At 49.2% G+C, this 24,210-nt stretch overlaps 1 protein-coding gene across 14 annotated transcripts in view; it reads left to right on the forward strand.

Moving 5' to 3' along the window:
• The window catches only part of Ralgps1 (Ral GEF with PH domain and SH3 binding motif 1), a 250,289-nt gene that overhangs the window by 73,456 nt on the left and 152,623 nt on the right, over positions 1-24,210 (forward strand). For all 14 annotated transcript variants that reach the window (XM_033759014.1, XM_033759017.1, XM_033759016.1 and 11 more), the window contains one exon: positions 19,567-19,650. In XM_033759014.1, coding sequence (XP_033614905.1) covers positions 19,567-19,650 — 84 coding nt within the window. The remainder of the gene's footprint in view (positions 1-19,566; positions 19,651-24,210) is intronic.

Consider the following 24,210-nt stretch of genomic DNA (forward strand, 5'->3'; position numbering starts at 1 on the left):
GAGTCGTACTCCATTTGTAGCAGCGGAGATCCCCAAGGCCCAGATGAGCTCCCCTCCCCTTTCAAAGGCTGCTTCTGCTCCGTGAAACATGCAAAGGGAATATGGACTCAGTCCTTACTTGGGATAAGCTGTGAATGAAGGAGACCTTGATGTTGCTTTCCTCAAGGACTGGACATGAAAGAGACAGGTGCAGCACTGGTTCAGCTGGAAGACCCTGGAGCTGGATGTTTTTCCTGGCCTCTGACACACACTGATGGCGGCCAGCGTGGGCTTTGGAAGCAGCATTTTGGGGCACCACAGCCTGGTTTTCAAGCATTTGTTGGGATCTAAACCAGAAAGTCAAGCTGACTAAAGGTCAAGGTGTTATGGGTCAAACAGTGTCTAATGTGTCGAGTGTTTCACGACTCCAATTTTATGTTCAAAAGTAATCATTATAACTGGGTTTGTTGAACGTTTATGATAGGCACTATTCTAATAACTACCAATCAGTCTATTGAATATTTATCCCGTTCAAAGAAGGCAGGCAATCTTATTACCTCTATTTTTAATTTTTTGTTTTTTTTTTATACGGGGGATCGAACTCAGGACCTTGCGCTTACAAGGCAGACAGCAGAAGCACTGAGCTAAATCCCCAGTCCTTGTTACCTCTATTTTTGACTGAGGAGACTAAGGCCCAGAGAAATGAGCCAAACTGTCCGTGGTCAGGGTGGGTTGGGTAGAGTCAGATACAAACCCAGGTGATATCTCCAGGGTCCACGCATTTACCCCATAACTTTCTCATGCCAGACCGCAGTATGCTCTGCCTTACCAGTTGCATATTGGTCTTCTTCACAACTTGGATTTCTTTGGATTCTTTTTAGGCAGTTGACATTAATTTTCATACGTGGAAGAGAGAAGGAAGGAGGGAGGCCAAAACCATCTCTTATATTTAATGTTAAGATAAATTGTGCACAAAGTTTGACATGCTTTTTTGGTCATATTTTATTGGGGCGGGAACCCATAACTTTCAATAGATCCCAAAGGCTCCCAAGACCAAAGCACCAGGATCACATTCCAGCTGTCTTTGTTTCCCAAATGTTTGGCATGGTGCTGGGCACTTAATGTTCTGCAAATTTTTATTGATTCACTGAATAAAAAGTCACTGTATTTGAAGAATTAAACCTCAACTATCTGAAAATGTACTTCTTCAACACATTCGCCTCCTAATTCAGTCCATGGTTAGTTGTTCAGCGACCTTTGTGTCTCAGTGCCTACCTGGGATCTGGGTGCACAGAGGCGAACAGTTAGACTGTGGGTCCCCTCCCTGCACATTGCTCAGCGTCTGTGGGGGCGGACACATAACTCAGCAGAGGTCCTGTAAGTAGGGCAAGGGCTGTGTGGGAATTCACCCACCATTGCATGTGGAAGGAGCTTCCTGAGTAGTCTGGGCTGGGGAGTTCTAGGAAAGCTTGTCTGAGCCAAGGCCTGAGGAGTGAGGTGGAATTGGCAGGCGAATGAGGGGAGGACGAGGGTTTCAGGCAGAGGAAGCAGCTCCCTGAGGCCTGAGGTGAGAAAAGATGAGGAAGACAAAATTCCAGACCGTGGCTGGGTCATCCCAGGTTCCCACTCACAGATGAACTCGGAGCCAGCCAGGAACAGTGCCAGAAGACCGTCACGTCCCAGATCAGGCAGTTTGCCCCTGACCCGGCCAGCAGTGGCAGGACACTGAAGGAGGAGAGTTGTGTCACAAGGCCCGCTCTGGCTGCTCGGTGGAGGGTGCCTGGTAGGCGTGGCAGTTCAGAGACTGTTGCAGGGTCTAGGTGAACGATGATGAGGTCCATCTGACGGGAAGGGGTGGCCCACATAGGTGCAGGCGCCCGTGGTGCTGAGCGGGATGTGGGTGCTGGGAGAGAGGGACGAGCCAAGGACAGCTCCCATGTTTCTGGCCTCCGCAAGAAAAGCTTATGGTGTGAGGGTAAGTGGGGTCTGCAGAGAATTGGATTTTGCAGTGGTGAACTTGAGTCTCTTGTCAGACACCTCTTGTCAGAGGTGATATCTAGAAATATGGTTCTGCAAATAGAGTAGAACAGGACGGACTAGTCTAGGCCTCATCTGCATGCACTCTGGCAGAATTCTGGAGGTGCCTTTCCTGACTCTGTCTGCAGGAGATCTTGGGAGCTGACTTGGTATTGGAGCCTCCAGAGTGGTTAAAGAGTCTCTGAGAATTAGGGCCCTAGAGGGACCTGTGAAGAAAAGCTCTTGTAGGGGCAGCCTTGGGAGAAGCAGTGCACGAATGAGGTGAAGCTGAGCATCTTGAATAGGATCCCAGGTTCCCAGAAGCCCCTGGAAAAGGAGGATGAATCAGGGCTGCAGCGCCTTTTCTTTGGAACCTGATTAATAACATACATTATGGTGCAGACAGAGCTAGGTTTGCGATCCTGCTGCACTGCAAACTACATCTTCCCTAGCTGACGTGTGAAATGGTGGTAATAAGAGTACCTACTCATGAGGTTGCTGGGAGGATTCATGTGATAGCAAATTTAAATTCTTTCCTCACCCTCTGGGAAGGACCTGCTCACCGCTCTGTGAATGTGTGCTGCTCTTCTAGTACCCCTTTTTCTTTCCCTTCATTGTGGTCATCATTTCCCAGGCATCTCTGAAACATCTGAAGATGAGTCTTGAATACCAGTCTTATAGGTTTAAGAAGGCCAGAGCTTGCTTTCTGGATCCTAGCAAGCTCCTGGAAGCTTACTTCTGCTGCAGCGACTGATTCTGCGCAGCAGAACCCAGTGATGCAGAGACATATGCAGGATCCTCCCAAAGAATCACCATACGAAGCACTAGGGAGCCACGTGGACTTTACTACAGGAAGCTTGGGAGCCACAGGAACAGCTTCCGCGGGTCAGCCATGGGTTGCATCGCTGAGGGCCCCTCAGCTTTCTAGTCTCTTCCAGCTTTCCCAGCTGCTCGCTCCCTTCTCCTCCTTCCCCTCAGATTGCCCCTGGGACCGTCCATCGCCCCTCACCGTGCAGAGCAGTTCAGATTCGCTGCCCAGCCTACATCCTGCAATCCCTCGGGGCTCCCGGCAGGAAAGAGCACCTTGCTTCTAACAAGGCCCATCCTCTGTTGAAGGTTGAAGGCACAGATAGCCTTCTGGGATAGGGGAGAGGACTGATTGTGTTATTTATATTATTAGTGATCATAAATATTTTTCTTTGTGTTTCTAGCTGCTCTAGAGATCCCATATTTTAGGGACTGATTCATTTTCTATTCCTCCACCTGTATTCCAAACTCTTACACCAGGAACTAGTAATTGAGTCATGTGTGCATTATTGCCATACAGAATGTCTCTCTGGATCCCACCCAGTAATGGGGTCGAGGGGAGGTACAGATTCCAGAGAAGTAGAGAGGCTCAAGAGCCTGGCAGCATGAGGAGCCAGTGTCCTGGCTGCTCCCCTGGTCATAATATCATTTGTCTCTTGGAAACCTTCCAGCTCTGGGAGTCCTGTCTACACCAGGTAGTGCCTTTCTTCCACGTCCACATCATGCGGGCTTCTACATGGAGCCTGGGATGGTAGCAGCAGGGCTGGTGGACCGGGAACCTCAGAGGAGTCAGCCGGTGAGTGAGGCCCCTGCAGATTAATGGCTAAGCATAGCCTTTGGTTTCACACGGCTCAGTCAGCTGTGGGGACACTTGGCTGTTAGGAGGTGAGCCTTACATAGTTATTGGGGCTAAGAAGGGCCCCCTCTGTGGGAGCCTATTCAGCATCTCTGGGACTTTCCTGTGGTCTCTAGGTGCTGGCTCCTGTGGGGTGAAAATCGGCCTCTGGTGGGTCCTAGGCAGCTTCTGGCTAGCCTGGCCCATCTGGGTTCCATAGAGGCCCCAAATCTCTTTGGAGGCAGAAGGAGTCCCAGAGCCACCATGATCCCTTCCTCCTAGGTGGACGTGGTGGCAACAGCCAGGACAGGAGCAGTGAGGGTCTGTCCTGGCTGCTCCAAAAGGTACCCTTCCTCTAGATTGTCAGAATTTGGTGTGTGTGGGGGGGGATGTTGATAAATTGTATGTCTGACTAGAAAAATTGCATTGTAAGTTCCTCATTTATATCTGGCTGATATGTGAAAAGCCATTTTGGTAACCTGACTAGGTTTGTACCTGTACTCAATTGAGAGTTGTGTTGACTCTCCCTCTCACCCCAAGATGTTTAAAAAATAAATCCTTTTTAATAGGCTTTGCACGCCAACACTGGGTCGCGTGTCAGAGCACACAGATGGGTATGTGTGTAACGGGGAGGTTAATGGGCCGGAGTGTGTGGGGGGATGTTGATAAATTGTATGTCTGACTAGAAAAATTGCATTGTAAGTTCCTCATTTATATCTGGCTGATATGTGAAAAGCCATTTTGGTAACCTGACTAGGTTTGTACCTGTACTCAATTGAGAGTTGTGTTGACTCTCCCTCTCACCCCAAGATGTTTAAAAAATAAATCCTTTTTAATAGGCTTTGCACGCCAACACTGGGTCGCGTGTCAGAGCACACAGATGGGTATGTGTGTAACGGGGAGGTTAATGGGCCGGCCTCCGGCCCCTGGCCTCCGTCTCATAGAGTGGTCCTGGCAATGCCCACCCTCCTGTAAATACTTGGGCTTGCCTCATTGGCATGTCAGCACGGGGTGAGAAGAAGCCAGATGATTTTACAATCCATAAAAGCTAGCAGCAGACATGCTCCAAAATTCATTAGTGTTTGCTTGTCATTACAAACAGCCTGTCTTGTTTGCCTTCCGACTAGACGGGCTGCCGGGCAGAGCCCATCTCCAGGGTGTGGAGGGGCCCCGAGGTCCAGGCCCCCGGGGAAGGAGGGATTAAAGCAAAGCAGTGACTTATGGCAGGAGATTGTTTCTTTCTCCTGAGTGGAGGTATTACAAGTTTGAATCTTTAGACTCAGACTGGTTTTTTCCTCCATGGAAAATATGAAGGTTCTGGATAAAACCTACTCATAAAATGAGCTGTGCTCCCTTGTTTGTTTTTCTCCTTCTGCATTACAGATAAATGTTTTGGAGGAAGAAAGCCCCTCCAGATGCCAGGCCCAGTTTCTCCCCTGGGCAGCAGTTTGCCCTGCCTTACCCTGAGCCTGCCCGACGTACAAAGAGCAGCCCCATTCTCCCCCCCCCTTCCTTCTCGAACCCAGGGCACGTTGGGTCCAGGCTGGGGCCAGCTCCTCCTGTAGTCCCTGGGGTCTGTCCCAGACCCCAGGTGACCCTGTGCGGTGGTGGGAGCCTCCCAGCTGCTGCCCTTCTCGGGCGAGCTGAGTGGTACTGGCTGCGGGGGTGCTGAAGTCAGGCCTTCGGCAGCCTTTAAGTCTGCGTGGCGTCTGGAGGCAGCCCATGTGCACGGGGCCAGACGTCTGAGGTCTTGGATTGGAGTTGAGTTATAGATTGGAGTGTAATTGGAGGAGCAGACCTTCCACGTCATCCTCATATGGCCTGCTTGGGGTGGTGGGGCCCACGCCTGTTATTCAGTTGTTCAGCACACGTGGGCCAGGCGCATACCATGTGCAAAGTGCCTGTCTTAATGTTTCAGGGACCTCAGGGATGGATGAGCAATCCCTGGTCTAGTAGGAAAGGTAAGACATTTATTTCCTTAAATGGTTACAAGAGCCATGCTAAAGGAGGCTGGAAGCCGGTACCTCTAGCTGGGGCCTCCTGGAGGGGCTACCATTTGTTTGTAGCCTAGAGAATTGGTATAATTGGGATACCAGACAGGAAAGGAAGAAGCTTGAACACAGGTAGGGCCGGGGGGAGGAAAATGGCCTCGTGCAGGGACCAGTGAGCAGGTAAATTCAGGCAGAGCAAAGGAAATGTGAAGGGCACTGTGGAAGACAAGACCGGGATGTAGGGTGCGTCTGCTGAGGAAACCTCGAGTGCTGCGCCTGGTACCTTAGATGGTGGGGACATGAGCAGTGGCGCCGTGAAGGAGCCAGTGGTTCACTGGGAGAGGTGCTTCCTTCAAGAAGCTGGACAGGCAGCCAAGACCTGAGGGCCCACAGCCCAGCGTGGCCCAGGGCAAACCTACCATGCTTTCCCAGAATCCCTCTGTGCTCCCGGCCCTGCCGTGGCATGCTCACCACCCTCCCACTCCAGAAACATGGTGTCCGTCACCGGTGACTTCTCTCCCGCATTATCTGCTCCTAGTCAGTCCCCTACCCTGTGCACCTCCCTATGCCTCTCCGTGTCCCGGGGCAACATCTTAGCGCACGCGACCCTCTTGCCTCCCTTCCACTTCGGCAGGCATCTCTGTACCCACATCTTCCTCTCCTACTTCATTGCCTGCCCCTCCCACCACCCACCACCCTGGTGGTTTTAGTCTATCCGCATCACTGAGCCTGTTCCAAATTTCCAGTGGTTTTCTCAGAGCCCTTGGGCTTAGTCCCAAGTCTCTAAGATGGGTGTGCAGGCCACGTGAGAGCTGGCTTGTCCTTTCCTCCTAGCTTTCCTTCTGGCCCTCCCCACATGCTGCTCCGCTTCATCTACCCTGGCCTCCTCCCGGGGCCTTGAATCCTCCTCCAGGCTCGTATGACTGCTGATCTCTGCCTAGCTTGCCTGCTCTTCCTCCTCCACCCCAACTCTGCTAAGCTGGCCCTGTTATGGTCTCCATGCTCCAAACTGGTCCCGTGCACTTAACATGTTTGTAATCGATGCCTGTTGTCCTCACTGGAAGGCAAAACCCCTCCACTCACCCCTGCCAGTTCCCAGAGCCACGCAGACAGGCTGGATATTACTGATCAGAGGGGAGCCGAGAGGGTGAATGGAGCAGGCTGGGCCTGAGGCTGGGAATGAAGACACAGTCTCACTCCCTGCCCTACACAAAGTAGCTTCACACCATGGAAGACTGGAGGCTCCAGGGTCTGAAACTTTTCGGCACCCTTTTAAGTGAGTATCCCTGTGTAGATCAGACATTGGAAAAGCTGGCCATTTCTTTTAGCCTTCCAGGAGAGGAAATAACATTTCTGAAAGAGCTGTTCCTCCTGTTCTCCTCACACACCAGCCATCTGTGGTCATCATCAGACAGTATGAGTGTCAGAACTGCCCAGTGCCTCTGTAAGATGTTCCACTGTACAGCCATTGCTGGAATTTATCAAAAGTCTGGCACTGTTTTCAGAGATCTCATTCTATCCAGGGACTTCAAGCTGCTTGTGATTCAGAAGCACGTTCCTAGGGTGGGGAGAAGGCCCTTTCGGTGTGAGGTGCTGAATGAAATTATGATCTTGCCAGATGGAGACTCATCCTCTGTCTCCTCCCGTAGTTGGCTTCACCTAACACTGCAGGGAGGGATGAGGTGGGCTTAGGCCAGGACAGCCTCAAGCCCCCACCACCTGTAGGCATATCATTTTCTACACTCCCTGATCTTTTCCAAGCCCCTTGTCCCTGGCCCCTTGTCTGGTTATGGCACCTTGTCCCTTAGTCTCCATCTGGGACCCCTTTGTACTGAAAGATCAGGCTCTCCTAGCTGCCATTTACTACTCCCATGATCTTGCATAAATGAAATTAATCTCTGTGAACCTCAGTCCTCTCCCCATAAAATTTAAAATATCCCCCCGACGCGTCTGCCCTTTTTTCCTCTTCCTTGTCTTCTCTCTTCCGTGTCTCTCTGTTCTCCTTCTGAGTTTGCCCTGGCTGTCTGTCTCCAGGTGCCACTTCCCCCAGGTGGCCTCACCATGTCATCCCCAGGGTGCCCAGGAAACCCTACCCCTTCCTGACGTCTAGCTTGGCCCCTCCATGCTCCCCCAAGACGCTTGGAGAAAGCTCCTGCTTGCAGTGGCCCAACTTCCTTCCTGCAGTCCGTGTCAGAGCAGACTGTTCCCTGCAGTTTCTAGTTTAATTTGGGTCCCACAGGGTGTCTCTCAGTCATGTAGTGATGAACTGTTGTTGTCTTGAAGTAGATATCACTAAGCTTCTAGGAAGTTCTCTTTTCCTTTTGAAAATCTCCAATGCACATGACATTTCACCTACTACTTTTCAGTGTCCACTGAAAGGATCAGATAGATCACTTTTTCTCTTCTGAATTAGCAAGATACTTCTTTGATTATTAATATTAGCTGGTTCTTGTATTTTCTTAGACACACTTGTTAGGCTTGGGGATTCTTTCCATAAATTTTTGTGCTCTGGAATAGATGAACGTAAGAGTTATGTGTTCTTTAGAAGGCTCATAGAACTCCCTGGTAAAGTCATGTGGCCCCGAAACCATGAACTTCAATCTTTCCATTTCCTATGTAGCATTTTTCTTTTAGCTCTCTCGTCAACACAGAAAAGTTTCAGTTAGTAGAAAGCAGTGGAGACTCCATCAGAGCTTGCATCTTCCTCAGGAATAAGTGCTTCCAGAAATCTCATTTTGTGTTTCCCACAGTGTTTAGAATGTGCCTAGAGGATGTGAATATCAAGATTAGGAAAGATCCACTAGTGCTGAGAAACATGATTGCCAGGTTTAACTTGCAGTGGGAACAATGATCAGCAAATGAGATACTGCAAAAACCCACAGTAGTGAATTAAGAGACAAGCTAAAATTTCCTCTTAAAACTCAGAGGAAAGGTAAAAGGAGAGGCATGTGATGAATATTTTCTAGGAGATGTCATGTGAGCATCAGGAATTCTGAAAAGAAGGGATGGAGCAGAGTGAGACAACGTTTGTAATAGGGACAAAAGCAGATCGTTAAGACCACAGGTGCAGTAGGAGCTCAGTTGGGAGACAGCAGGTATGTTTGCACGTGTATGTACATGTGTGCAAGCCCCACCCCTGTAGAAGGGGTGCTCAGTGTCTGAGGGTCCGAGCTCCAGAGACCAGCACACTTGGGTTTAATCCTGGTTCTCACATTGGCCACATATGGGGATTTGGACATAATTGCTAAACGTCTTCAACTAAGTTTCTATTTCTTCACCTGTAAAACGGGGCAGTAATAGTACCTGTCTCATAGGGCTGGTGCGAGAATCCAGTGAGTGATGGACAAAAGTAAGATGACTGGTGGTGTGCCCAACACATAGTGAGTTCTCTGTGGATATTAGTTATTGTTCTTAGTACAGATCAAAATGTAAACTTTAGTTTTCCTTCGGCTTAGGCTAATGTTAAGCTAAATTTTCTTTATTGGATTTTCTGTGTTATTCAGGTTTTCTCTGATGAACGAGGTCCTTAATCAAAAACCAAACTCTTTTCTCAAAAGGCAGCGTCTGAACAATGTATTTGGGGAAAGATGTTGCACAAGAATGGGGAAAAGGGAACTGAACACGTCCCCAGTGGAGGGTAGAGAATGGACGTGTGGCCCTGTGGGTCTTGCATCCGGCCTGATAGTCTTGTCGAGCTGAGCTGCTGGCAGCTGCTCTCCATTCTGTTAATTGGGGCCCTTTCTCTGTCACATGGATGGGACTGTTCACAGCGTTGCTCTTGGCTGCTGCCCTGCTTCAACAGCTGGTTCTAATTGTGCAGAGCTACATAGGAGTAGGAGTTGGAAAGGAGATGTTTTGGGAAATTTGCATCATCTTCATGACCCTAAATCTAGTACATGTTTTCTAAGCAGACGGTAGTTTAAGGATTTGATGAAACAGTAGTGGTTGCAAATTACTTGTTATTCTATAGAAATGAACAGACCTGAAAGCCAAGAAAGACGACTGCTTCTGCTCATTCAGTGACCCTCCCTGCCCACGCGCACACCCTGACTTTGTCCCTGCTGGTTCTTCTCGCCATGTGGTTTGTCTGGGGAGGGCTCCGAGGCCCCAGGGAGGCCATCATGTCCGTTTCTCCCTGGTCCCCGCCTCCTGCCCTTTTCCACACTCACAGCTGCCAGCAGGTGTTTCTTTCAAATTACTAAAGAATTCTGTCACATGAGAACGTGGGAGTACACCGCGCAGGTACCATTCTGGACCTCCTTCCAGGGGTGAGTGCTTGCAGATTTGGTCCTACTCTGCTACTCTTGCCTGTGTTATTGGGGTGCTAAAACCTGCCTGACTCTCACACAAGCCTGTGAGGAGCTCCCTCTGTTCATTCTTCTATCATCTTACCATGTTGCTCAGCAAACCAACCAACCCCGACACACAAATTCATCTCTGGCTTCACAACCCAATTCTTCCACCCTACCAACTACCCATGCTCCGGGCCCCATGGGCCACCTTGCTCTTCCCAACTGTGGCTTAGTATCCCTGCCCTGCGCCCTCACACCTGCATTCCTGCCGCCTGGGACTTTCTTCTGCCAGGCACCTGCCCGCTGTACCTCTCACCTCTTCCGCATCTCCACGCCTCTCCAGTTTACCAGATAGGCACCTTGAAACAACCCCTGCAAAAGCCTTCCTCCATCCTGATTAATGGTTTTTCTTTCTTTGTTTTCTGATTAATGTTTTATTTTAAATAATTTCTCATCTTCTGCCTTACTACAGATTTCTTTTCTGTCTCCCTGCCTGTAGAATGAAAGTGAGAATGTGTTTGTTGTGTATTTGGCTCTATTTCCTAAGACCAACTTTAACGTTGGAAAATAAGTGAACGTAGAACCGTCAGTTACTGCTGCCCTTTCCTCTCCTTTCTCTTCCTTTCTCCCTTACCTTCCTTTCTCACTCCTTCCCTTCTTCCACCTTCCTCATTCAGGAAAGCGCTGAGGATGCCTTACCCCACTGACAGCCGCGTACAGATGTGTGTCTAGCAGCTGTCCTTCGGGTGGTCACCTTTGGGAAATGAGACAGGAAAGTGCAGCGTCCTCGATCTCCCCTCCCCTTTTTTCCTCCATCCTTCCTCTTTTTCCTTTTTCCTCTCCCTCCTTCTTTTTCCCTTTCCTTCTGTGTTTCACAGCAGCTGGTTTTGCTCCAGGAAGCGTTCAGGGACGCGCTGGACAGTTGCTCTCCTGCCCCATGACACCTGACGCTCACTCAAGGCTTCCCCAACCCTGCAGCCAGCCCCTCTCTGCGTGCACCGCAGAGGGCCGGCCCTGTGTGCCCTTGCCCCAGCCTTCTCCGTTGGCTTTCGCTGTTGGACATGTGTATTTCCTCATGGGCCAGATGGCTATGATTCTCACATATTCTTCAAAATCAAAAGGTGTGATCACATGGAAACTGGCTGTTCTTGATATCATTTTTTCCCCCAGTGCTTGCGATTGTTCATTTTTGTTTTTGTTTTTTTGGTACCAGGGATCAAACTCGGGTCCTTGTGCTTGCAAGGGAGGAGGCAGAACCACTGAACTAAATCCCCGGCCCTGCCTCTTCTTTATAAATGTTGACATGACAGGCTACAGCAGGTTGTGACGTTAGAACAACTTTGTATATTTTTATACAAAGCCAACTGTTCAAACTTAATTTTAGATCTCCAATGTGTAATATGTCACCTACTAAATTTTTTTCAAAGTAACATGGTAACCAAATAAAAGAGCATATGAAAACAAACCTTGATCCCTTGCTCTGGCCTATCTCTCCCCAGAGGTGAACCCTTCAAACTGATTTTTCTTCTTGTTACTTTGGGGCTTTTATTGGTTACACTGTTTCATCAGCTTTGCACAGACTGTCTTGACTGCATGATGCCTGTGCTTTTTCCTTCCCAGTCCACCCGCCACCTGCAATCAGCTGTACTTTCTATTCCCAAATCAGTGAACTTCACACTTGGACATTGTGCGTAACAGCCACGTCTCTCTTAGGTGGACCCCAAGAGTGAAAAATCAACCAGTGGCAGGAACTCACCATCGCGATGGCTACGGAACTTTGACTCAGTGTTGAGCTGAGTAGTGTGCCAGGTTGTGTTTCGTTCTCCAACCACCCTGGGCCGTTCGGGAGGCGGACTTCTCGGTCTTCTTTGCTTTCATTCCGTCAGTTGCTTAATACTGGGATGCCTGTGAATGCAACACACAAAAGTACACAAATAGCAAGATAGGTAATGTTTAACTGTATGTTAAATGTATATTATTTGAGCATAAAGAAATGTGCAGTACATAATAATTATATATGAACAGCAGATCCTTTCTTGTCAGTCTCGGAGATTATGATAACCTTTTCTCTACTATAAAAGCTCTCACACTCTTCCACACTTTGGGTTAGAATCTCACCTCTGTCATAGTCTTGTGCTCTTGTTTTTCCCCAGAACCTTCCCTCCAGGAACCCTCTGTCCTGCTGCACACTGAGCTGGTTGTTCTTTCATCATCTTGACGGCTCTCATTGTGGCACCGCCCTCCACAGTTCTCTGTGGTTGGACTCTGCTTTTTAAAGTCTTATTTATTGAGGTTTCACTAAGCCAGCAGAAATCACTCTTCTAATGAATAGTTCAGTGAGTTTCGAAAAATGTATGCTCTCCTTCAGCCACCACAGTGAAGATGAGAACTTGTCTGTCTCCCCCAGATTCCCCTCTTCCCCTTTATAGTCTGTTTGTCTCCTCTTCCTGTCCCTGGCAGGCAGCGATCTAACTTCTATCCCTGTAGTTTTTGTCTGTTATAGAATGTCATAGAAATGAAATATAGAATACTTTTGCGTCTGGTTTCACTCAGCATAAAGCTTGTACATGGTGACTTCATACCTTTTGTTATTGTTTGTAGGATTTGACTACTGTGGTTCGTTTATTCTTTCCCCAATGGATGGAGATCTGGTTGTTTCCAATGTTGGGGAGACAGAAAACGAAGCTGCCATAAATACGCACATATAGATTTTGTGCAATTCCTAGGTTGCACTGGGCAAAAACCTACCAGGGGATAACTAGGTCCCATGGTAAGCATTTGCTTACCTTTATAAGAAACTGCCACACTGCGCTCCCAAATGACTGTACAGATTCGCACGCCTAGCAGTAAGGGATGGGAGCTCAGCTGCTCTGTACCCTCATCTACACAGGTTAAGTTCATTGTGTGGACTTTCCTTGATCGTTGTAACAGGTGTGGCGTGATGTCCTGTTGTAGTTTCACTTGCATCTGTCATCGTTTCGTGTGTATATTCATCAAACATGCATCCTCTTTGGTAAATGGCTGAACAAACTTTTGTCTAGTTTATCAAAAGATTGGGCTGTTTCCTCATTATTGGACTGTAGCAATTCTTTATGTTTCTTTCATTGTGCTAGTTTAACTCATATTTTTGGTGGCTTTTGGTTGTTCCAGTTCTTCTCCCCTGGCCTTTCTCCTGAGTGGCTGGGGCGGGACACAGCAATATGCCCACGCTGCAGGCCCGGTTGGGGACAGGCTTACAGGGTGCACACCTCCAAATTCAAGCAAGGGGGAGCTTTATTCTAGGGATATCAGAATGGAGTCCTGTAATCTCCTTATTCTTAGACAAGTGAGTGTCTGAGCCTCAGCGCCTTGTCCATCCAATGGCAGTTAATTCTGTGTTGTTGCGTTGCTTCTGGGTTGGGTAGGGAATGATGTAGAAAAATCATGTGCTCTGTGCCCAGAGCCTGCAGGCCATTTATCACGCAGTGAATACTTTGTACATCCTGGGATAACTTCAGGGCTACTCTGTGGGAATTTTAGCTCTAACTGCCGTTGCCCCTGTGTCTTTGACACACGCCCGTATAGCCAGAGGCACCATGCCCCATCCTGTCCTCAGCAGCCCCATTCCTGGGCCAGCCCTGACTCAGCCAGGGGCCCTCAGAAGCCCCTACCCAGCCACTGCCCTGTTCTGCTCTCTCGTGTCACCTGGCTCTCCTCTCGGCTGGTACCTGCTGAGGCCCAGCAGAGGCCTGCAGCTCTGTCCTGGCTTGAGTGAGCGTGGGCTCCTGTGCCTCTCCCATCAGCGGCTTGTGTGGTCTGGCTCATCGATTCACCTGCTAATTAGTTCTTTTTCTGTTTGGAAGGTGGAGGTTAAAGGGTTTTGTAAGGATGAAATGAGAAGATACACGTGAAGCGCTTAGCAGTTTCTGACATGCAGTAGGTGCTCTATAAATCTTGCAGGTGCTTTCCTCTGGCTGGCCTGGGCCTTCCTCACAGGCTTGGTCAGCCTGGTGCCTAGGACTCCTCTCCTGAGCTGCCCTCAGGCTCGACTCCAAGCTGTCCTGGCCTGGATTTTCAGGGCCTGCTCTACCTGTTCAGAGCTGTTCTTTGCCATGAGCAGGATTTTATTAATTTAAAATACACAGTGAAAGTGTTTTCAGGGCATCAGCCATTGTTCTGAGCACTTTGCAAATGTCAGCTCATCTAATCCTTATAATTACCCTAGAAGGAGTGGCTTTTTAAAAGATGATTTATTTTTGGCACCAGGGATTGAACTCAGGACCTTGAGCTTACGAGGCAGGCACTGCACCACTGAGCTAAATATCCAGCTGAGGGGTTGCTTCTCTGATGAGCAGTCAGTCACAGAGAGTTTGTGACTTGCCCCTGGTCACATAGCCAGGATGGCAGCCCAGGTCTCTTGACATGTCAGCTACCATGTGCTCTGGTGTCTCTCCGGGTGACCCTTGTGCTCTCAGTACTCACATCTGAGGCCAGAGCCAGCCCTCTGCCAGGCCACCAGTGGGAGCTCCCAGGGAGCTGTCCCTCCTCTCCCCAGGAGCCCTTGCTCTCACAGCAGTGGTGCTATGCTGTCTTCCTTGTGGTCCTCAAGGCCTGGGCACCCCTGAAGGATGGGCCAGCCCTGGGCCTGAGACGCCTTACTCCTCAGGCAGACCCCTCCCCAGATCCTGTCCCCCACTGCCTCAGTGCTCACCTGGGACTCCCGCGATACTTGTGTCATCACCCCACCAGTTGTGAAGATTGGTCATAAGCAGATCTAGCAGTTCTTTTGGATTTCTTTGTTTCTTTGTTTTTGTTTATTCCCCTGCCAGAGTATGTCGGGGGGAAGGTTGTGTGGTACACAGTGTTGATGTGTGCTGTTGGCTGGTGCCAGCCCATGGGTGGTCCTGGGGTCTGATTCAGTGACTCTTGCTCAAAGTGATACGGTTTCCATGCGGACATGTCCAACAAATGCGATCTGGAGAAGGCTCCTGTCAGAATTAGGCACACATGCAGGAGGGGGCCACAGGTGAGCCCCAGCTTCCTCTGGCCTGGCGGCCTAGATGCTGTGGGGTCTTCAGGGAGGACCTGTCACCACTCCCCAGGCTGCCTGTTCCAGGGATTATCTCACGGCTCCGGACATGGTCAGGCTCAGGCCTTTCTTGGGCGGCATCAAGGCCTCTGACTCCCACATCCCTATCACAAAGCTGACGGCTGGTGTGGTGAGCCTTCTGGCTGGGGCCTGGACAGACTTTCAGGATGAGCTAAAGCCAGTGTTGATTTTTGCTGACACCCAGGAATGTACTCAGGTGGGGGTTAAGCTGAAGCTGTTTTTGTGCCAATTAGAGACTTTGCCATACACAGTATTTCATAAACACTCAACTTTGTCAGAGTGAATTTCTAAGTGAATTGCACAGCATCACAGTTTTTGTTTTGTTTGTGCAGTGCTGGGGATTGAACCCAGGGAGCACTGTGCTTTACATTCCCAGTTTCTCTCTACCACATTTCCTTTTTGCGGGGGATAGGGTCTCTCTGAGTTGCCCAGGCTCGTCTTAAACTTGTGATCCTTCTGCCTCAGCTTCCCGAGTAGCTGGGATTATAGATGTGCATCCTCTCACCCAGCTCTGAGTTTGTATTTAAGGTAGCTTCGTAGCTACCCTTTTAGTCTGGACCTACTGATTTTGAGGTCACTAAAGTGTACCAAGGGGATGTGGCCAGGAGGTAGCTGGGCATCCTGCTCTGGGGCTAAGGACTGGAATGTAGGTGCCACAGAAACACACAGCTGAAGGCTTGGCATGTCTGTGAAGTAAATACAGACACAAGGATGTAGAAGGCAAGCCTAGACAGACCCAGATGGGGCTTGGACGCATCTGTCAGAAAAGCAAAGAGCAGCTAGAAATCAGGACTGAGGCTGAGGGACCTGGGGTAAGAAGACAAGCAGAAAAAGGCAGAGTGCAAAGCTAAGGACCGGATGGCAGATATGGCAAAGAGGCCCTGGGGGCCTGGGCAGGGCTGTGGTGTCACAGCCAGGAAGAGAAAAGTTTCAGGCGGGCATCTTGTAGAGAAGGCAGATGCGAGGGGCTCCCGGGAAAGGCATTGCTTTCTGTTAACGTTATTATTCACGGGAGAGGCTTGTGTGTCCTGAAACACTAGCAGGAAGGGGAGGCTGGGAGGGAGAGGTTGAAGACACAGGCAAGGGCTCTGGGGGATACACCAGTGAGACAGTGGGTCCTAGGGAGGGAAGCCAGAGGGGCACAGGGGAACCAGGGGAAATGGAAAGCTTAGTGCAGGAAGTTTTCTCTTGTCTGCCCCGATGAACACTGGGGATATCTCCATGAAGACAGTGGCAGAGGACTGTGCGCGTGCCCCGCCTCCTTTCACATCACTGTGCCCTCAGCCCAGAGCTTGGAACCAAGGCCAGCCCGTGAGCTGCAGGCCTGCGCCCTGGCGAGGGGATACATACAGCCAGGGCTGCTGGGGCTCACCCAGGATGCGCAGGACCCAGGCCTTCCTGGCCTCTGCCCAGATCACCCGTCTCTTACCAGGGGCCAGCCTTGTCTCCTCTGGTCCATCGTAACTTAACTGCAGTCACATCAGTTTGTAGCATGAACCTTTTTAGGCATTAGTGACTGGAAGAGTTTTGTTTTATTAATTCATATTTTCCAAAGCCACTTCACACAGATGGACTCTTTTGTAATTCTGTAAAGCCAAACACGGGAGAAAAATGGTGCCAGAGAGGTTGGGCCTAGAACTCAGTTTAGTGAGGATAGAATGGTCTGATTTCTTCTGACATCTTGATAAATCTTTCTGCACCAAGTTGGGAAGTATCACCACAGAGGAGTATTCAGACCTCGCTGGCTGAACAGATGCTGTTGGAGCGCTGTGTCAGACGGGCTCTGTCTGGGTGCCACCATCTTTGCCGGGCTCTTCCTCCTGCAGTCCCCACTGCAGTCCTCTGGGCTGCTTGTAGCACTCTCATTGTCATCAGAGATGAAAGTGATGCCCAGGAAACTAGTGATGGGGCTGGGATCCAACTGGGCTTCGGCCTTTATGCCTTTCATTGCATCAAAGCACCTCCCAGACATAATGTTTCACAGTGCTGGGGATTTAATTTTAATGTTATCTGTCTTCTGGTGTACAAGTCTCCTTAAGGAACTGTCAAATCCCCAGAGCTGCAGAGTTTGAAATCAGGGTCTTTGAAGTGTTCAGACCAAATAAGACAGGCAGATGGACAAAGTCCCTGCTTTGGCCCTTACCCATACGACATCAACAAAATGAAATGGAAATAATAGATTTCGTCAGTAATTCAAGACAGCAGTGGGAGAGTGGGGTCAGAAAAGGAATAGGGTATTAGTGGTTGGAGCTTAAGCTGAACGCTTCTTTTGCTGCTTCACAGCAGTGTCCTTTAGGAAGGGAAGACAGTCTTTACCAAGTGCCTACCCCTGCCAGGCTCTCTCAGATGAGAGCCTAGAGTTCTGAGAAGACAAGGGTTATGCAGCTGAGCATGAACAGCCAAGATCTGACACAGGTCTAACTGTAGGTGCACAGTTCTTCTCCAGGTGTCTTCCTAAGTTGTCACGGTGTGGAAATATGACCACAGACTCTTGAGCGCACACAAGACTTCTGCTGTTTATTCTTTTTTAATCCAGGAAAAACACACAGAGGGACTAACTACGAAGAGAAAAATCGGGCAACAACCACACCCCAGTCCTGAACATCAGTGTAACGAGCTGGGCTTTATATTTATTGTAACCCAGATATCCCAGCACTGGTTTGGGATCCTCAGGGGAAGAGGACTGACTGTCTGTCTGTCCTGACAGACAGATTTTAAAGGGGCAATAATATACACTTGCAGAATGATTCAAATCTGATTTGCACGTGTATGTGTGTGTGTGTGTGTGTGTGTGGCACTGGGGATTGAACCTAGGGCCTTCACACTGAGCTATACCAGCGACTCTTTTAATTTTTTATTTTAGGACAAAGTCTCATTAAATTGCACAGTTTCCCAGGCTGAACTTGAACTTTCAGTCTCCTGTCTCAGCCTCCCGGAGTGCTGGGATTACAGGCACGTGCCACCACATCCAGCTCGAGTATGTTTTAATGAGGTCGGGGGAGGAAATACACGCCAGTGAGTCAGGTCAAATATACATTTGAAATGAAGCACAAATGCTCATTTTCTCAACATGGAGAATCATAGTGAACAGAGGTGAATGCTACATCACCACGAGATTCATGTTTGATTTTGAGAAGTGGAGTCATAGCCTTCACTCAAGAAGATGAACACTGAGCCTTCGTCTCGTTTGTTAAAATTCAATGTGAGAATCACACGAGATAACACATGTGAAGTGCTTGGCCTAGTGCTTGCATAGAGGGGATGCTCACTAAATGGGGGCATTAGTTAGTCACCGTTACTGCTCTTAGTTGAAGGGTGTAAAGGACTTGTATTGTCTCATGGCTGTGACTGAGGACAGTGATGCTCTTTACAAATGGGAGGCAGCCAGGAGGTCTTAGGCCTTGGCTGGTTCCCATGCTGTCCCGCCTCTAGGCTGTGCATTTGTAACCAGAGCTGCCCATTACGCTCAGCCAGGGTCCCACACACACCTGTGTGGGGCTCTTTGCTGGGTGTTGAGATACATTTGACCAGCACAGCACACCAGACATGATTTCCCAGCCAGCAAGTTTTGTCTTTGGCTATTCCCACTGCACACCTTGACTTCCCTAATTTGTTTCTGTTCCTGCTGTGGGCATCTCTCACCAAAGATCTTTAGAAGTTCCAGGTGTGTGGCAAAAAAGGACACTAATAATATCAAGGGCTGATATGAATTAATAAGAGGTCTTTGAACTCAGGGTAAAGAACTTTAGCATTAACTATATTTTCTCCATTCTTTGTCAGGGTTCACCAAGGTACAGGCTAGGAATGCTGGGCCTTCAGATAAAGGCTTTGTCTTGGTGCTTTTATATATCCCTAGATAAGCCCCGTTGTAATAAGGTGTTCCCATCATCCCTAGATAGGAACAAGCCTTACTGAGACGTAAAGCCTAGGTAATTTGATTCTTCCAATTAGGATGATAAGGCTGTTGAAAAAGGCAGAGACAAGGCCTCTGAACAAGACACTAATAGGAACCTTCCCTCCTGCCCCCTTTTGGCAATAGGAGAGATGTGAAAGGAATCCTAGGGCATCCCAGAAGCTTCTCTTGTTGGAGTAGCTTAGACTAAAACTTTGCCTGACTCCAGGATGGAGGATGGTGTCACATGTCCGATGAAATCTGAGATTCCTCAACTAGATTTTAATTTTGTTAGCCTGGAGCCCTGGAGTCGCATCTATGACCACATAAGCCCGGATGCTGGTTAAAATATTTATGCCCTCTCAGATAATTCACATGGTAAGAAAGGACGTTTAGTCCCAGAGAAGCTGGCAGAGGGGATGTGCTAGGATTTCTTAGACAAAGAAATCTTGGGAAATGTGGCCAGAGTTATGGGGAAAAGTATTCCTCCTTATCTCTAATGGTCCCTGCATGTACAGCCACCTCAGACCCAGCCCTCCTCTCCCACCGGGTGAAGATGTGACGTCAGCCCTGCCCCGCCTCCATGGTTATCTACTAATAAGATGCCATGGTGTATTTTTCATCCTGATCAGAATTCCTGTTGAAAATGACTCTGTGCTTCCTAGGAACTAGCCAGCTGTGGATGGAGTAAGAAGGAGAAACATAGTCTCGCCCCCAACGTCGTGGCCTTTACCCGGAGGTTTAACCAGGTAAGCATCGCCCTTGCATGAGCCTGTGCAGATGGCAACCTATCATCGCTGTAGCAAGCCCTACCAGGGTTCTGTCCGAGGCACCTGGCCCCAGGTCCAAACCCCTCTTCCTAAACTGCCCACCTTCATTCTCTCTGGCACCATTACAGTCCATTTTCACAAAGCAGGTAGAAACGAATGTACCTTTGCTATGCTGATATCACTCAGGGGCTTTGATTCCACAACAGCTCAAGTCTGAGCACCTTGCAGCTCTCTGGAAGGTCCTGCTTGGGGAATCCAGCCTCTGCCCCACCCAGGAGCCTGATCTTGCCCCTGCCCCTCTCTCGTCAGGATTTGCATCCTGGCCTTCGGTCTTGTGCTAATGCACACATCTGCCCTGCCAGCTCCCTCCTTCCCTGATGCTCTTCTCCTGATGCTGTTCAGCACTCTTAGCCTGTGTGTTACTTCCTCAGGGAGCTGTTCCTGAGTCCCCAGCCTGTCTGAGGTCTCCTAGTCATCTGTCCTTCATCGTACCTTCTACTTTGTGTGGTACTTACTCACCCGTCCTCATTCTGTGTAGCCCTGAGGTCTGTCTCTGCCTTCCTTCCCAGGTGAGAGCACTGTGAGAACAGCACCATGTCCATCTTGTTTGTCACTGTGTCCCCATTAGCCTTGCCCTGTGTCAGGCATATATATAACAGACCCTTAGTAAGTCAGTGTGGGATGAATGAAACAACTTGTTTGAATCCAAACTCACAGCCCCTTACTATTCCAAACTGAGTTGGTCTAGCTTGGCCTAACTTTGCCCCAGGTATAAAGAGCTGCGTGCCCATTTATTGACTAATGACTGAACACGTAGACTACCTGAGGGGTAGGGCTTCTGATTTCCCATCTAGAGCTGCCAGAGCATGATTGTAGGTAGAAAGCAACCTGTAAGATTCCCTTTGCATAAGCCAGAACCCCATGGTGCTATTGGCAGTTTTTCTTCTTTATTCCAGTTTCACATGAGGACACTGGCCTTGAGGTTGCATAATGTGCATGGCTGGCCCTCTGGGTGCTGGGGCTCATGTTCCCTTGGGGCCTTGGGGCCAGCTGGGCCTTCCCTCTCGGAAATGCTAGTCCTATGCATCACTGTTGCTCAACATCTCCAGCCCCCCCCCCAAGTGTGGTGGGAGCCCCAGAGAGGCACTAGTTTGCTTTTTAAAGATCAGGGCTCATGCAGGCTTTAGTGTTATTTGATGTAATACAGTAGGAGACAAGAAAAGACTTCATATATCTGGGATAGGGGCTGCACACCGTCTGTTCTGAAAAGAGAAGTTCTAAGGCCTTTTGCTTCTTTCCTCTTTCTTTTGAAAGTTTTTTCAACTGGGCTTAGTCTTTTTTAAAAAACAGATGTGCACAAACTCTCAGGGGATTCATAGTTTCCTTAACAAAACTATTCAACTGGGAGCCAACTCAGTCCCCACCTTTGACCAGCCACAGAGCTCCCGGAGGAGGGGCTGTTGGGGCTCTGATGTAATCTCTTTTGCACGCAGATGCCAGGTCAGCTTGGCAAAGGCAGGGCAGCTTGTTCTGTGAACAGTTGCACTGTGTCCAGCTCAGGCCAAGTGGTGAAATGAGCCAGAAGTGAAGGCCCGTTTTCTCAAACAAAATGCTCTGGGAAATGGGCTTCCTGCTGACCCGTCAGCTACTCTGAGACCAGCAGCTCCCGGACATAGCCCTGGTAGCTCTGGTTTGAAACCGGTCAGAGGCCAGCCTGGTCAGCCACTGGAGCTGCTTTGCATAAGATGAACTCATTGGCACCCCTTCCCAGCAGACCTTTCACATGTGAGACCAGAACTCCTCATCAGCCTCCAGAGAAGAGAAAGCAGGCGACTTACCTCTCAGAGCCTCAGTTTCCTTGTCTGTAACTGAGAAGAATCACAGCAGTCACCTTGCACAGCTGTTATGAAGAATAAATGAAATGGTATATGAAGAACTTTCAACATCGTGTCTAGCACATGGTATGCCTCCAAATGTTCCAAAGGAAGAAAAGGAAAACACGAAGGTCAGCTAATGGGAAGGAGCTTGCCTTGGGATTTGAGGCAACTTGTCGCCAAATCAGAGCCCAAGTAGTGAGTGTCCTGGCCAGTCCACCTGCCTCTCCATGGGCCCGAGTCCTTTGGGATTTCTTCATAGAATGGCTGAAGGGAAGACCTCAGCCAGGTTCACAAAAGGTCTGTTATGTACCAGGCCTGTTTCTCCACTCCGAGGAGTTCACCATATAGCCCAGAAGTTCTGGTCTCTTTTGGATCATGGGTCTTTGTGAGAATCCGACAACATTACATATGAACCTATCCCCAGAAAATATGGGAAAATTTATGCTCAGATACATAAATGTACTTTTTACATACATTTAACTTTGGGGGTTTTATTGCTCCCCTAAATTGTGTATAGGGACACGGTAAGGGTCTCAGGATCAAACAGAACTGGGTTTGAGTCCTAGATCCACAGTTTATCAGCTGTGTTGTCTTGGGCTGACTTGTGGCCTCTGTGAGCTCATTTTCCTCAGGAAGCATCTCAAGTGGCCTTTAAAGATTAAATGAGAATTGTGGGTGTAAAGAACTTGGCCCAGTACTTGGTGCATAGGAAACGATCCATGTTAACTTTTTAAAAAGGAGCAACATTGTTGGAACTCTTAAGGCCAGAGTAAGAGGTTGGGGCCTAAGTGCAGACGTGAGGTGGGGATTGGGTCCCAAGAATGCTGAAAATCCTGGAAGAGATGAAGGAGTCACTGGGAAGAGCCAAAGTTTAAGCAAGAGCCTGAGGACTGCTGCCACTTGTTCACGAGCATTGGGCAGGGGCTGTACAGGAGGCCAAGCAAGGGGAACCAGGAGCAGGAAGAGCGCTCGGGAAGGGCAGTGTCTAGAACCCGTTTCAAGGTGAGGAGTGCTGCAACTTCAGCCACCCAAGACAGGGCCAAGAAAGAGACCTTGGAGCCTGGCAGCAGGGCCTGCTGGTGACCTCAGCCAGACAGTTTGGCGGGGACATGCTGACACAGTGGTGCGAGGAGGAGGAGATGATGGAGAGGGCGGGCGTGGGTGAGCCCTGCAACAGGGCTCCAAGGGTGGAAGGCAAGGAGCAGGAGTGCCAGGAAGTAGTCGTGTTTTCTTCTTTTAAGTGGGCAGAGCCTTGAGGAAGTTCATAGTTTGGATGGAACCATCTAGTGAGTCCAAGAAGTTAAAGATGAGAGAGAGAGAGAGAGAGAGAGAGAGAGGGAGAGGGACAGGGAGAGGGAGAGGGACAGGGAGAGGGAGAGGGAGAGGGAGGGAGAGAGAGAGGGCTGGCTGATGAAGTCAAGTCTGACAGAAGGAGGGAGAGGCTGAGACCTCATCTTCAGGTGGGTGAGATGATGGCCATCTCAGGTGTGGTGTGAGGAGACCTATGGCTCCTCTTCACCAGGGAAACTGGAGGTGAAGGTACAGCGGGGATCAGGAAATTGTGAGAAATCCACTCCACAGTAAGGGACAGAGCTGGCTGTGCAAAGTTAAGAGACTCTTGGGCAACAGCAGTGGCCAGATGAAATAGAATGTCTTTGAAAGTTTCCCCAGAGCGTATGGGAAAGTGGTCTTCTCCAGTTGTCCTTGGTAGGCTGGGAGTGGGAGCATAGGAAGGCGGTCCACTCCCACACACAGGCTGGCAAAGCAGTTTCTGGAAGAACACCTAAAGTTAAAGAAGGAAAGGTTTATTTGGGGTCACAGTTTGTAGAGGTTTCAGTCCGTAATTGGCTGGCTCCAAGGCAAGGTGGTGTGGCTGGGGCATCACATGGGAGAAAAAACAGTTCATGTCATGGAAGGCAGAAGGCAGGAGGCAGCAAAAGCAGCAAGCAGCAAGGGACAGCAGCAGCCCTCTTTTTGTCCCTTACATTCCATCTAGACCACACCCCCTTTAGGGCAGGTAGCACACACACCCAGGATGGACCTCCTCATTATGTACACCCAGAACTATGCCAAACCAATCAGTGAATTTAGTAATCGCACATCCTTCATCCAGGCCCCACACACATTCCAGATCCACCCACCTCTGAAAAGCCCCACCTATGGCCACATCAAGTTTTAGGGGGACGCCTAGATACAAGCCACAACAGATGCCCAGAAAGGCTGCCAGGGATAATAGGGGTGGTGAGAAAACAGATCTGGGACAGAGGATCAAGGAGGAGGTGAGGCCTACAAGACTTGAAGGTGTAGCCCAAGACTTGGATATGTTTGTGGTATCAAGCGGCCCCTGGTAATCAAGAAGGAAGTAACAGAAGTGGTGGGGTTAAGAGTTGCTTCGGCTGAAATCACGATCATTTCTAGTGATGTCAAAGCTGCCTAAGAGGCTGAATTTGATGTGGAGAGGAAGACAGCGACCCAGATCCAGGTCTACTCACTACCTTTATACTTTTATCTTTTCTAGACTGTCGTAGGGGAATAAAAAAGAATCATACATATGTATCCTTTTCAGACTGGCTCCCCACCTTTTTAATATGAATTTATGGTTCATCTCTGTCTATGTGACTTGATAACTCATTCCTTTTTTTTTTTTTTTTTTTTTTTTGTG

The sequence above is a fragment of the Fukomys damarensis genome, unplaced genomic scaffold, assembly GCF_012274545.1.
Source record: "Fukomys damarensis isolate Sample0158 unplaced genomic scaffold, DMR_v1.0_HiC HiC_scaffold_36, whole genome shotgun sequence".
Lineage (NCBI taxonomy): Eukaryota > Metazoa > Chordata > Mammalia > Rodentia > Bathyergidae > Fukomys > Fukomys damarensis.